General features: G+C 41.2%; 1 protein-coding gene across 1 annotated transcript in view; it reads left to right on the top strand.

The window, feature by feature from the left end:
- CMC2 (C-X9-C motif containing 2) overlaps positions 1–3,409 on the top strand; it is a 129,671-nt gene extending 126,262 nt beyond the window's left edge. Inside the window, exon 4 of the mRNA XM_069216907.1 lies at positions 3,203–3,409. Coding sequence (XP_069073008.1) covers positions 3,203–3,289 — 87 coding nt within the window. The 3' untranslated portion in view covers positions 3,290–3,409. The remainder of the gene's footprint in view (positions 1–3,202) is intronic.
- The last annotated feature ends 11,467 nt before the right edge of the window (positions 3,410–14,876 follow it).

Here is a 14,876-nt window from a genome sequence, read left to right as displayed (position 1 = left end):
AAAGATAATCATCTCAAGGATTACCTTGATGTTGAGTCGACATATATCACTCAGGATCTTACTCACCTTGACCCAGAAATGCAGGATGCCTGGGCATGCCATGAACATGTGGATGTCATTAGCTTCTCTTAACCCACATTTTGAGCAGAATACCGAATCTGTCACTCTCAATTTAGCAATTCTTCTTGGTGACCAAAACGCTCTGTGGAGGGAGAAAAGATGGTTCATTCTCACAAATGCAGGTTTTACCATGCTGTAAAGTGTCCACGTGGATACTTGCCAAAGGTCCTTTATCCACAGCAATGGCAAGTACTCTCCCCACAGCTCCTTGGGCAGGTCGAAGTCCCCATCTGTAATACTCAACACCAGGCAGTACCATAGTGACACTTCTTTCCTCTGCAAGGATCCTTCAATCAGATGTTCTTCCAGTACATTGGTGCTACTGTTCTTTTCCCTAAAGGACTGTGCCCGGCTACTCAGCTGATAGTACTTAAATTTAGAGGTGGTTCACTCTGTCATTTCCTGTAGATCCTCCCAAGTGCAGAGATTCCCATTCTGTGGCAGCTAGCCCCACTCCAGTATTACTGTCTCCATTAGTGTGGATGCTAACGTGTCTTTCAGACACTCAGGGGTACCCGGAGAGTCCCACACTGGATCAAAACTGCTGTAATATGAGAGGTCTATTGCTCGTCTTATCTGTGCCCAGGGCAGGGCCTTCGCCTGTAAGTCCTTTAACCTCACCTTTTTGTGAAAAAGGATGGGGTTAACTTGTGTGGATCCTATTTTTTTATCCACAATGCCCTGCAAACCAAACACACATTTTCCTTACATTTCTGTGATTGAAACATCCGGAATTTTGTGGATTCCGAAGGTTTACATCACAGAAATGTAGGCAAAAAGTGTGACTTCAGGAAAGTTGTAGGTTTGCAGGGCATTGTGGGTAAGAAAATGGTGTGTGGGGTACATGTGGCGCACACCACCAGGCACTCCCCGCAGATGTCTAGTTTTCAGAAAAGTCTCGGTCTGGTAGGTTTTTCAAGGTGGCAGCCTACCCAAGCCCAAAAAAGTGCAGCCATTCACCTTTTCAAGTGGGACGATATTGGGAGTTAGCCAAGCTCTCCTGGCCCATATGTAAAGTCAACACCCAAAAGAGTCAGATATCCTCTTGCTTGCCATTGGGATGAGGCTTTTGTCCATAGGGGTAAGACTGTTGCCCCCTTCAGTTGGGGTGGGGGTATGTCCATGGCGGTGGACATACCCACCCCTCTATTTATTTTTAATTCCCTGGCATCTAGTTGCCTGTCTCCCCTCCCCCCGGGGGGCTGATTGAGGGGTAGTTACCTCCATCTATAATCTGGGCTAGTGAGTCTCTCAGGTATTGTAGTATTCTTGATCACCTTTTCTTTATATGAAGTCTATTTACGTTCCAAGAGAGGATTCATACTGTATTTGTCTCTCCCCCCATCTTACAACTTATCTGTGGAGTTGAATGCCACAAGTGCATGAATAGTCTGGAGATCCATTGAGCCTGCTCCTGAGGAAAGTTTTTTATTTGTATTTTCTCCCTTTATGCTCCCCACTTTGTGCTCCCCACCCCTGAACCCCCAAAATACCCCCACCCCACTGAGAACCCTCCCATATTTCCTCATGGCTAGGACAGACCTTTAGGTGCTCGCCGGCATGCGGAAGGGATAATAACGAAAGGATAAAAAGAATGAGAAAAACACACCTGTGGGAAGCCATGGGAATCAAACCCAAATTTAGAAAACATGACCCTATCCAACCTCCCCTATCCATCTTTTCCATCCTAGTTTTTGTGGGAACAATTCTTTATCAGGAGTGAAAATAGGATAGGGAATATTCAGGTCTGGGCACCTTTTTTTCAAAGGGGGGTCAGACTTCTTTATCTGCTCTAACAGCGCATCTGCCTCCTCATGAACCCTGAAATTGTGTTTTTTGTTATCGAACATTACCCTAAAGGTGGCCAGGAATGTCAGCTGGGCTGTGGCCCCAAGTTACTAAAATCCTTCTATTCTTTATCCAGCTCCCACTGCCTATATTAAAAGGAGCCGCTACCCTCAGGGAGTTCAATGCCTTATTCGGAACTCGGTCTTTGATTGAATATGTGGAGACGTTTGCCCGAATTTTGCATAGTTTACTCTTACCTGGGTCTTTTTCAGATGGGTCTCGATGAACTTTTGACAGCTCTTTCCCTGCCTCCCATATCCCACCCGACTTTATCAAAGCCACAATGAAGGACTTGATGCCATCGCCCTCTCTTCCCTCAGACACATTTAAGATTCTTATATTGTTCCTTTTAACGTTGCTCTTCAATGACTCCAGCTTGCCTTGGCATTCGCTGTCTTTGTTTTTTTCAAGTTAATTTCTTCCCTTTCTGAGGCTTTGATGGATTTAAGCTCCATATAGGCCTACATAGGGGTGACTGGATAATGTTTAAGAGAGGTCAATAGGGTTTATTTTAAAAGATGAATTGCAGTTTTCACGCACGGCTACAGTCAGGCTACATTAGTAGGCACAGGATTGAACCCTAATGCGAGGACTCTGGCATTTTTCCGTAATATTGATCACAAGCACTTTTTAGCCCGATCTTTGCTCTTACACTCCTCATTTTTTGGTGCAGCTTTGAAATCACGTCTAGATGGGGGATGTGTGGGAAGGAGTATCGGTTACAAGGGCAAGATCCTTACGTTACGTAATGGCTTTCTGATGGTTTCTGCGATTCTACACATTTTTTTATTACACTCCACACCTCCTGTTCCAAAGATGTATCAGTCTTTAGTTTCTTTTTTATATCATATTTTGCTCACGTTTCAGTTCATTAGTTTCACTTATGGTCTTTATAAAGCAGGGAAATTAGAGGGCGCTGTCTGCCACCGAGTCCTTTACGAGCCACCAAGTTACTTCTGCAGCTCTGTGGTTTACTGCGCATCACCACCATATAATGTCTGATATGTGACTTGCATTGTATTTTAATGTATAATGTCTGACACAGGAGAATACTTCTAAATGATGTCTACGTGACTATAGACTAAACGTCACGAAAGTATCGTAAAAGGTTGTCATTTGTTCTTGTATTTTAAACAGATGTTACTTACTAAGAGCCATATGCACACGTATTTAAAAGTTAACATGCTGATCTTCTTAAATTACAGCCATATAAATATTTTTGTTTGCCTTACAGTACCAGCAAAACAGATCAAAGAGCCAGCGACGGGCTCAAGAGATGCAGCAAAGGCTCATAAAAGGTCCAAAGCAAGCGCAGAACTGAAACCATAAAAAGCGGAAATAGCTTTAAAAAATTGACACTTTGCAGAGGTCTAAAGAATGTATTTGTTTTTATAGAGGAAATCAATAGTTCTTAATAAATAAAAAAAAAAAATCACCATAATTTACTAGTTATGTGTTTCATTTGTTTGGAGAAGACGGTTCCCTTGAAAATTCTTATCGTGATCAGGCCTCTTTTCATCTTTAAGTATCAATGGTTGTTTGGGTTTGAAGAGATCGAGTACCTTAGGCCTAGCAATAATGCTGCAAAGCTCAAACAACTATGTTTAAGTTAAAACCTTGGAATCAGTCATCGTGCTCGTCAGTTATGAAAATTACAGCCCTGTATCTCTGGTGAGTACTTACAGGCCAAACAAATATTTCATATAGAGGTGCAGCTTCTAGTTGTCCAGTCACTTTGTAGTGCACGTATAGGTTAATGACGTGGTCGTCAAAAGTTTTGCTCCCATGGCAGCTGTGTGGTCTGCGATCTCCCTCTGAAGAGTAGAATCATCCCTCTAATTCTAAATAAATGTTAAAATAGTCCCTGAAACTCCATATCAGACTGCAACCCAATCAACCCACCATTATTGGTACCAGGCAGTGGCCATATCACATCCTATGCATTTTTTCCTTTTTCCAGGTTTATATAGTGCGAACTCGGCCCAAGAGCATTGAAGCGTTTCGCATGAGCGCCACGCTTACGCCACACAAGTTCAGATTTTTTATTTCCAGCATGGGGACGTGAAGTGATTTGTCCAGAATCACAGGATGTTGAGCCACCATCGGAGATCAACCTTGGTTCTCCCAGTACTAAAGTTGTCAGTTCTGGCCTTTAGGCCACATCTAGAGTATGTTTTATTGAACTCCACATTTCAGTCAGAGGCAGCTTGCGTTTGGGTTATGTGCACTAGAAAAAAAGATTGTGTGGTGTACACTTGCTGCTTTAGTGGTTTGGTTGCTGTAGATCACCGTCTGAATGTATCCTTTTCTACAGTGCTATTCATTTCAGTGTCGGGGTTTCTTTCCCTTTGAATTGCAGCGCTTCCTTTCCACTGCAGGGGGGGCTTGCGACCTGGACAGATAAACCCCATTTTAAATGGTGTCTCTTAAAATGGAGAAAACCGTTTGGGGCTCAAAAACTCTTTCCTTTTATTCTACACATTTATGCGTTGCTGTAATGCTCACATTAGTGATGCCATGGCGCAAACTGATCTACTGGAATAATCTCAAAGCGGTAGAGGAAAACCATGCACACAGTGAATACTATGTAATAGTGTCAGAGAAACATTGATGTATAAAAATACCCCTGTGAGTATAGCTGAACCTAAACTCTCCACTAAAGTAAACTAGCAAAGTAATATCGCTTCCTAATGTCTGCAAGGCATTTCATTTAGTAAGGTGAGATCGCATTATAGTAAATTTCCCCTCAATCGATTCCAACTTTCCTTTAAATGATACTATGAAAGGTGTCTTTGTCACACTTAATATCGCACCAATTTCTTTGCATTATTGAAATCCTGTCCTGGCTTCACACTTTTGAAGCCCCGTCCAATTTTCTGAAGTATATTTGATCTAAGAATTCTGTCGACGGCCTATTCAATTTGCAATACTGCAATAAATCTAAAAAAGGTAACTACTCCTGGCTGCTTGTCATCGGAATGTTGACATAGCCATAATCATATCACCTTGTTTTCGCCAATTATTCACTGATACACACGGCACCGTTATCCTACGCACAGTCCAAAACCTACGCTATATTACCAGGATCTAAGTACAAGACACGGATACCGAGAGCGGGTATGAAATGGTGCTCCCAGGATCCCTGCAACATCAGCTAATGTCACACATCAAGAAAAGAATGACCCCTGGGTTGCTGGGTACAAGACGCAGAATCAGTTGTCTGTTGCATAACAAATGCCTACTTACAAATACCAATAGGCTTTGGAAAATTACAACTTCTGTAGTGGGGAAAAAAGATAAATATGTCCATCAAAACAACAGTTTAATTGGGAAAATCAGGCCTCTTAGCCTTAACGTTCGAAATCGACATTCAAAATGTCACTAGCAGTCAGCCTAACTCATTTATTGCAATATGTTAATTCATGTGTTTGAATATAATGCCTAAATATGAATACTTACTACAAGTTTTGCATGAAATGTGTGTATGGGATTCGGCATTGAAGTTTGCACTTTACAGTTAAGTATGTTAACTTCAAACTGAAGAAATTCACTCTATCACGGAATTTTGGCTAAGTCTGATCCAGAATTACTTGTTCCCTAGTAATTACTAAACTGAAAGGCCATCAGGTCCCACTGGTAATGCTCTGTTACCTCTGGCTGGTTGAAGTTAGCAGTAGCTCCGTTATCGGTAAGCCTCAGGAGGCAAAGTTACTGCCAGGATTAATGGGCCACTTGTAATGAGGACCATAATGTCAAATTCTTACCACCACACAGAGGTTCAAGTGAGCTTCATGTATTGCTCGTTCCCTCGCCCTTTCCTCTGTCCTTGCAACTGCTGTTTATTACTAATGTAAATGGCTCACATACCTTAAAATGTTGCTGCAATTCTCTCTATATGTTTAGTCATAGCCGACTACAAAGGTATCTATCTTTTTGAATTCCCTAGGGTTATTCAGATGCCAATCACAAATGTGTACATTTGTATATTGGTATGCATCGTAATACACTTTACTTACATTAACAATACCAGTGTAAACAGTTCAACTTGGTGAAAAGGAAAGTCTGTAGTCTTTGTGTTCATAGATAACAAATTAATTTAACCTTTATTTCCAATTTCTGCATTAGTTTTCCCACTGTGGTATTATATTTTGCCATAGTTACTATATTGCAAATCATTTGGCCTAAATGTATATGGCCTCTCACTTGCCTCGCTAATGTATTTATTAAGTCACTTCTCTTCCATTATTCAGATGTTGTGCCATTTATTATCAATTTACTCTTTGTTGTAAAGCATTGTCACTCTTCAAGGTCTGGGAACAACATATAAAAAAATGTAAAATAAAATACATAGAAAAGCAGCTTACAATAAGGCAAACCTCCATCAGCACCCTTGAATCCTTACATAAAACTGTGTAGCTATTCTTTTGGCATTTAAATCTTTCCTCAAGGCCACTAAGAGGAAAAAGTACAGGTCCTCACAGACAACGGAACCGCCATGTGGCATTGCCACAGGCCTGGCGGATTGGGGTCCTGTGCCAGGAGGCTCTACCCCTCTGAAAACAGCTGAACGCTCAGGTTATCTCCTTGGTCACACAACACCTGGCAGGATATTAAAATGCCAGGGCAGGCAAATTCCGATAAGTTGCCTAGCAAATCATGAGTGGCAGTTTAGTCTAGGAGGTGGCACAGAGCATCTTGCAGCAGTGGGGAGAACAATGTCTCTAGCTATTCACCAACACGGAGAACATCTGTTGTGATGTGTTTTTGTTTTTTTAAGGAGCTGATTCACATATTCCCACCAACACAGTTTGTGATGCTGGTGTAGGATCTTAATTTGGTACTCTCCCACCCTCCAAGGAGGAAGAGCGACTACGTCATCTCAACCCTAAGAGGGTCCTTATCATCTGTTTTGCTCGGAACTGAGATTACAGACAAGGTGACCAACCTTTCGGCGGTTTCTCTGGCGCTAAGAAAGGCAAAGCGGTATCAAAGGGAGTAATCTCCTGATGGATTGTGTTACACATCAAGATCTGCTCTGGGCTTGCTGAAAAGCAATCCCAGAAGATTTGAGCTCTCGTTCCACCAGAGCGAGAGCTGCTACGACTCTGCTCAGGTGTGGTGTACCAGTCCTGGACATTTGCCTGAAAAACCAGAGCCGGCACTTTGCCCAATCTGTCTTGCAGGATTTGCTGGTCTGACCCATTCCACAGAACCACCAGCGGAAGAGGTGTACTGCTTTTGTATCTATTCACAAGTTGAGGACTCCGGGGTTAGAAGTCTCTGTCAGAAGCATAAGTTACTTACCTTGGCACACAAGGAGACAGCAACACAGAGCAGAGAAAGCAGGTATGCAGGGAAAAGATCAGGAGGGAGAAAGCTGGAAAACATCTGTGCTCCAGGAGGATTAACCAAAAAGGAAACAAGTGAAAGAATGCATTGGCCAAGCAAAAGAGTGATGTAGAGGCTATGCTCCTGGGGAGGGTCTAACACAAGATGTGTTTGAGGAAAACAGTTTATTATATGGTGGGATTGTGAGACCTCACCATGTAGAAAAATCTCACTAAACAGTCTTGGGTCCAGCCTGGCTCCTTTGTAAAATCCTAGCTCAACCTTGGGTAGCTGTGGCTTTGAGCAGTGCGGCTTTAACAAAGGAACATGTGCAAAGCATTTAGAAGTACCAAAACCATTGAATAAGAAAGAAACACAACACAAAGGAAATTTTAAACCACTTTATAAACCTAGATCCTATTTGTATGAATTTTTAGACAACAAAACAAACAAATTCCCCTGGAGGCTTCCAGAGATATAAATCATTTTGCAAATCATAGATCACTGCTTTTCACTCAAAATGCAAACAAGCATTGGCAACTGCTGCAGTTAGCGGTTACTTTGAAACTTTTGAAAATGTTTTATAAAATTGTGTTTGGGTACTGCAGCCCACTTTGGACAGCCAACCCCAACAGAGAGCAGAGAGCAAGTCACAGTGGCCAGTAAGGGTTAGCAAGCCATTTACTTTGCATTCAAAGCTGTCTCCCGTCCATTTCCAGGCTATATGGCCAAACTACCATAGACATCATTGGAGTAGTCATGATGCAAGGGATACAGGATGCTGGAGATGCTGTGGCTGCTCATCCAGTCGATGGAGGTCGTCCTAGGAGCACTTCTTGGTCCACAAACTTTAGTCACAGATGTTGATGTCCCTTGAAGTCTGGGTCAAGTTCAGCCAAAAAACAGTTGTCGCTGGTCTCCGGTCTCAGCAAAATCAGTGGTTCCCCTTACCTGAGGCAGGTGTCTGTCTTGGGTGACCAAACTGCACTCTGATGCCTCATACAGGTCCAGCAGCCTCTGGTGCAGCTTTGTAGCATTGGGTCTTGGTCTTCCAGGCTGCTCTTCAACGGTCAGTGGCGATCAATCTATTGTGGCTACCAACTCACTAAGGCAGGTTTCTTCAGCTTTTTTGGCTCTGGGTCTGGAACAGGAAGTCAGACAATTGACTCTTGGAATACACCCTTTCTGTCTGGGGCGACTTTCATCGAGCAGAGCACCACATGCACAGTCTTCTTTTGGCTAGACCCAGGAGAAGCAGGTGCAATCCCATCTTTGGTGCAGCTTCCCTTTGCCAGGTCCAGGGAACAGCAGGGCAGTCCTCCTTCAGTCCTCTCCAATGCAAACGTGATCCGAGATCTGGGTGCCAGGGGTTCTACATATATGCCCACATTGCAGTTGGGGATACAATGACTACTAGCCAATGGGTGACCAGGTCCCCTCCTGCCTGATGACGAATTTCTGCTAAGTGTCGCATCTAGCTATTTCAGAGTGCAATATTTTGCACACTCCCAAGATGGCAGACTCTGTGTGTGTGGAGGTTGGTAGCTCCCCTAGAGTTTTGTCTATCTAAGGGCTACATGCCAAAGAGAATACTTGTTTGGCAACTGTGTCCCCCTCTCTCCTCTCTCCCTCTCTGTCCGCAATACCAGCCTGTCTCCCAGAACAAAAGAGCAGCCCCTCTAGTGGGTGTCCAACCTTTGCCCTTCAGGGGCGGCTTCCCCTTTGAAGCTCGCCTTTTTGGGCTCATACCCTCTGTGGCTTCCTGCTAGTGAGAGGGAACACCTCTTCCAACATCAGGCCTCTATTGCCTCTTTCCCTGGAGTTGTTCACACGTCTCTTCAGGAGGGCAGAAGCCTGTCTCGTGGGCAGCAACTGTAAATGACCCCTGGAAAACCTGGGAAACAGATTGGCAACTTTCTAAAGTTACCATTTCTTCAAATGTTACATTAAATTTCACTTTGGCATCAAGTCAGGTTTACTGCAACATTTATTTTGATACCTTGAAGTGCCTACTTTAGTAGTCTCATACAAAAGGTAGCACAGCTGGGTTGAACCCTGTACTTGCCAATGGGGCTACTAACCTTTCCAAATTAAAAATGACAGTTAGGGATTTTTACCTTTAGGACATTCATAAACACATGTCCTCCTTTTTAATATACAGTTCCCTACCTTATGGCTTGATAGGAAGTGTGACATATATATATATATTTAAAACTGTTGTTTGGGCTTTGCCATTATTTTAAATATCAAAGTTGAGTTAGCAGTTTAATACTGCTTTACCAGTCTGCAGTGGCTGTCTGGGAGACATGCTTTTACTTTGTCACACTCATGGTGGCACAATAAGTGCTGCAGCCCACGAGGGAGACATTATCTTACAGATCTTGGGTTCTCCTGGTACCATATACTACTGAGTTATAAGTAAGTTAACTGAAGTTAATTTGGTATAAGCCAATTAAAAATACACTTTGAAGATTCAGAGCACTGGCACTGTTTATGGTTAGCAGGTCTAATTGCACTCTTAAAGTCACTACATCAGTACCTAATAGTCAAAAAGTCGAGGTGAACCTGCATAAAGCCACTTTTTCACAATGAGACAAGGAAAACCATTGAACAAGAAGCAAGCAACTTGAAGTGACAGCTCAGCAATGATAAGCAATGGGTGGGCTTTAAGTCCAATGTAAATTCTTGGTAAGTCCACAATAGGCCTTTCACAACCAGGCATCTTGTGATGTCTGGTAGGCAAAAGCTAAAAAGGAATTAAGATCTACAAATTAGATGGAAATGAAAGTTACTACAATTCCGAGATCTAAACAATCTCAAACAAAAAGAAGTCCCATCTTGTTCATGGGGCAAACATGTAGTCTGTTATCCTATGCCGCACTTTGGATGCAACATTTGTGACTTAACTCAGGGCTATTGATGCTAAGTGGGCTGACCATTTTATCTAAGAAAATAGTGATGTTTTTAATGGTGCTGGCAAGTAAATACATATTTTACAACAAAACTTATTTTGGAATAATTGGGACTCTTTTGGGTTTGAGATTTGCTCGCCAAAAATAAACTCATCACCTGCTTTGGATACTGTCTACTCAAAAAATATCAGAATCGCTTACTGCAGTAAAAGGCTTAAAACACAGCAGGTGCTTTCATTTCCAAAATATGTTTCAAGATACAACCAAGGTGTAGTAAAACTGCAGCAAAAATTTGCAAGACAATGTACCACGAATTTTTAATGCTGGTCATTTTTTTTCTGTCCTTAAATACATGATAATTTAGGGGTTGTGAAAGTAACTTTCTTTGTAAATTGAGATCCAATAGATTGCAAAGACGACAATTCATGTGTTACTCAAGAGAACGAAAAAATATATTGAGCAGAAGTAGAGCTAGGTGGAAGTTAGCACTAAAAGGGAATACAGAAACAGTGAAGCAAAAAAACTTGTAGACACTAATGGAAAATTATTAGGGGATGTAATGGCAGCACCACTAAACCTGAAGTTAATAAAATTCCTTGCTCGAAATGACGCCCCAATATTTCCTCTAAGCTTCAAATAACCTGGAAAGTAATTCCATGGGTACTCTCTCTTTGAATAGTGGGTGTGGGGATACGGAAGGTCTTACCACCCTTTGTCCAATAAGGTCACAGATGAAAGATCTACTTAGTAATCCTAGGAGCACAGGCGCAAGAGGCGCTGATCAATTGCCGATTACAATCATAAATCTAGAGCAAGATTTATGGTCTAGGTACTTGACAACATTATTTAAACACTGCTTTTTACCTGGAGTTATACCTGATTTAAAGTGGACGCATCATCCTCCCACTACATGAAAAGGTTCTATCACTATTCCTAGTAATTATAGGCAAATTACGCTGTTTGATTTCAGTGGGAAAATCATTACAAAGTATGTCTTAAATAATTTACAGCAGTGGTTCCCAACCTTTTGACTTCTGTGGACCCCCACTTTAACATTAATGGAACCCAGGGACCCCCACTGAATCATCATGGGAATCCGAGGACCCCACCTGAGTCATTACTAGAAGCTGGGGACCTAATTTGTCAATATTTGTTAATATTTTTTAATTTTGTAGGCTCTCGCGGACCCCCTAAGAAGGCTTTGTGGACTCCCAGGGGTCCCTAGACCACAGGTTGGGAACCACTGATTTACAGTGTTGGGGAGAGGAAAAGAATATCGTGCACTTGGAAAAAGTTCATTTCAGACCAAATTGCTCCACATTGGATAATGTAATTGCATTTCAGCTAATCCTGGTAAAATATGTTCGGGGGCATGCCTGTCTACGTGGCCTATATCAAATTTTCCCCCCGCTTTTGACTGTATGTACAGACCCACTTTGTCAAGGAAACATAGGACAATGGGCATCCCAGAGGGTTTACTAAGTCTTATAATTGCCCTACATACCTATAAATGGTGGCATGTAATGCTTGGAGGTAAGCATGGCATTACATCAGAAATAGACACCAGGAATGGCCTAATACAAGGATGCATATTAGCTCCTCTTCTTTTTTCAGTATAAATCGCTAATCTGCCAGGATTGATAGGCCAGGTAGTGTGGGATGCTCCAAAGTTGGGATCACATCCATAGGGCATGTTATTATGTGCGGGCACCCTCTGATTATATCTGACACTAAAAGAATTACAGAAACGTCTGAACTTTCCATCTTCCTATGCTGAAACTCATTTTTAAAGGTGAATATAAATAAAAGTAAGATCATGAAGTTCTGTGCAAGGGGCTGTTGCGCAACCAAGAAATACAATTGGCGACTAAGTAGGATTGCACTGGAAGCAATTAATCCGTACAGCTACCTAGGGAAAATCTTCACTGCCAGTTTAACTGATTGTGAGCATATTGCACATTTTATGAATAGGAAGACAGCCAATGCCAATGGACTCAAAGCACTTTACGGAGCAGGCTTCTCCAACGAGTAGCTCGTGAGCTACTGCTAGCACTCCAGCCACCTGTAAGTAGCTCTCCTGTGTGCAACCCAGTGAACAAAATTAGAAGTTTTGCTAGGTTGAATTACTATATGTATACCATAATTAGAAAGTATGTATGTTAAATTAAAATGTATGTATTTTCAAAATTCATAAGCTGATGTTTCAAGAAATACAGATGAATTTCCAAAATATATTGAAGGGTGACATTTGAGTAATACAAATTAAATAGTGCTGGGTAAACTATTACTAATATTATTAACATGGTTCTAGGGGTACTGTATTTATGGCTGTTATGTATTACCCATGTAGGGTCATCCCACATTTGCAAAGCATTTGCTTTACATTACTTCTGACAACTGTGCCTGATGCATGGAGGTGATCATTGCTGCTAGTAATCTTACATATGGGGCAACTAATGTAATCTTGTATGATGTGGCCACTACTAAGTATCTAATAATATTAGTAAATCGGGAGGATTTCCATTAAACACAAGTAACTCTTATTACAGAAAAGGTTGGAGACCCCTGTTATGGAGCAATGGGTTGGAGGCATTTTAACCATCTTTTGACAATCTATAGCATTAAAATCTCCCTAACGCTGCTGTGTATCATAGAAACAGTAAAAGTGGATCATTGCCAGTTTATGCCTAGGGTCGAGGGGAAGACATTGCACTCTATTAGCTCCCTAAATATGATGGCACCAATAGAGGCACTACAGTCAGAAATTTGTTTATTTAACACATTCATAAGGTGATTGACAGCTGTAATTCGCTGCTACACTCAAATGAGGGCTCTCTCAGGAAGTTATTAGTCACAGAATGTTTTACGTCTTCAAGAGGGGACGGTATTTTAATAACAAACTTTCGCTTTGCACTTAGGCATTTTAGCCTTAATAAGGACAACTTACAAGATATGAGCTATTTCCAACGTAAAAATGATTTGAAAATATTTATTAAAAAAAATAGCTGTATGGACAATGATATCAGACTATGTGGTAAGAAGCATAGGTTATGTGAAGTAGTTTGGGTCTATCGAGTCGCGGTACCTCAATCTCACCTAACTTGGAACTCAGATAACAGTGTTCGTAGATTCATATTATTGCGCAGGCTAAACTGCTTACCACTTACTAGTGTGACTGATAATTGGGGGCATGTAAAATGGGAGGACAGATTATCCACGTTATGTACTGATGCTCTGCAAATGCTAGAGCATGTTCTGTTTGTGTTTTGTCATGATTTTTTAAAACCGTTTCTTATTAAAAAAAAAAAAAAGGGAACCAAAATAGCGAAACTGTACTGTACTACCAAGTAAATCAACTGATGTGTTGTACATTTTTGACATTTTCTAACTACTACTTAAATACTTATTAAGAGATGAAATGAATCTTAAAATCAATTTTGACATGCTTCTTTAAATGTATTGATTGAAGAAATTTTTATCGTTTTACTGTTATCTCATTGAAGATCTAAATCTTTAATACACGTGACTTGAGTTCCAGTTTTATTTCTTATTTTGTGTCCGTGTAGAGCATATTTCTACATACCTTTCATAGAAAAATAACTGTAAGATGTGTTGCCTTTTTCTACTTCTGCATATTTTCCAGTGACATAATTAATACATCCATATCTGACATCAGTAGTGTTTCAGCTATGCATTTCTTTATGTAATAAAAAGTTCATCATTTATGGAAGTGTACTCGATCTTCAGTGGCGGGTCAATCAAATATTTGGTCACATTTTCGTTTGTTCTCTCCACACAGAAAGGAATTATTAGAGACTTTGCTGCAACTGGTGTTTTCTACATGGACATTAACACGTATTTACCCTCGTACAGATGAGGACCCTTTTTTTAAATAAAATGTCAGACATTCCTAACCGTTCGGACCAGTGTATAACCTAAAAGTAAATGGATAAATACATGCATGATTTATGCCTTGATAACGTTGCTCAATAAATCATCTCCATATGCGAAAATATATGGACCCGTAGTAGAACTCTACATAACTTTGCCTTAATTTAGTTTTTGTTGCTCGCTGAAGTTTGGAATTCATGAGAAATTAAGATTTTAGCATATGCTTCCACTAGCCCACATGCCCCATTACATTTTCTTTCTTTGTGGGTGCCCTGACTAGTCCTGCCAGCCAGTGGAAAAATTATAATAAAGTGAGTGCTGGTGTCCCACGCTCTGCTCCTGCAGGTGCTATTAAAAATTGGTGCGCTGAATATTAAGGCTGCATAGTCTTGAAGTCACCCCATGCCTCTTTAATCCACTACCATACATGCCTTGTTTCTTTAGCTCATTCTTGCAGGTTTCCTACTTTCGCTCTTTGTGTCGGGTTTTCCATCTTTCTCTTTGTCCTTCTTTCCCTTTGCGTGATTTACCTCTCTTGCTTTCCTTCAAAACTGAATTCAGAAAAATAAGTGCGGGTCCTCAAAAATGAGTGCCGGTGGACCGGCTCAAATTAAGCACTGCTGCAAGCGCTGATTTGTGGCTCCACTGAAAGGGCAGACTTAGAGCTGTAAAGTTGTTTGTATGAATAGTTGTTTGTAAGAAAAACTAACAGACTTTATATGAAGATGTTTTTTATTTAAAAACCATTATACAAACAGCCTGGAAATGTTTACTGCT

Source organism: Pleurodeles waltl, chromosome 12 (assembly GCF_031143425.1).
Source record: "Pleurodeles waltl isolate 20211129_DDA chromosome 12, aPleWal1.hap1.20221129, whole genome shotgun sequence".
Classification (NCBI taxonomy): Eukaryota; Metazoa; Chordata; class Amphibia; order Caudata; family Salamandridae; genus Pleurodeles; species Pleurodeles waltl.
Note: the sequence above shows the minus strand (reverse complement) of the source record. Positions and strands in the feature narration are given on the sequence as shown.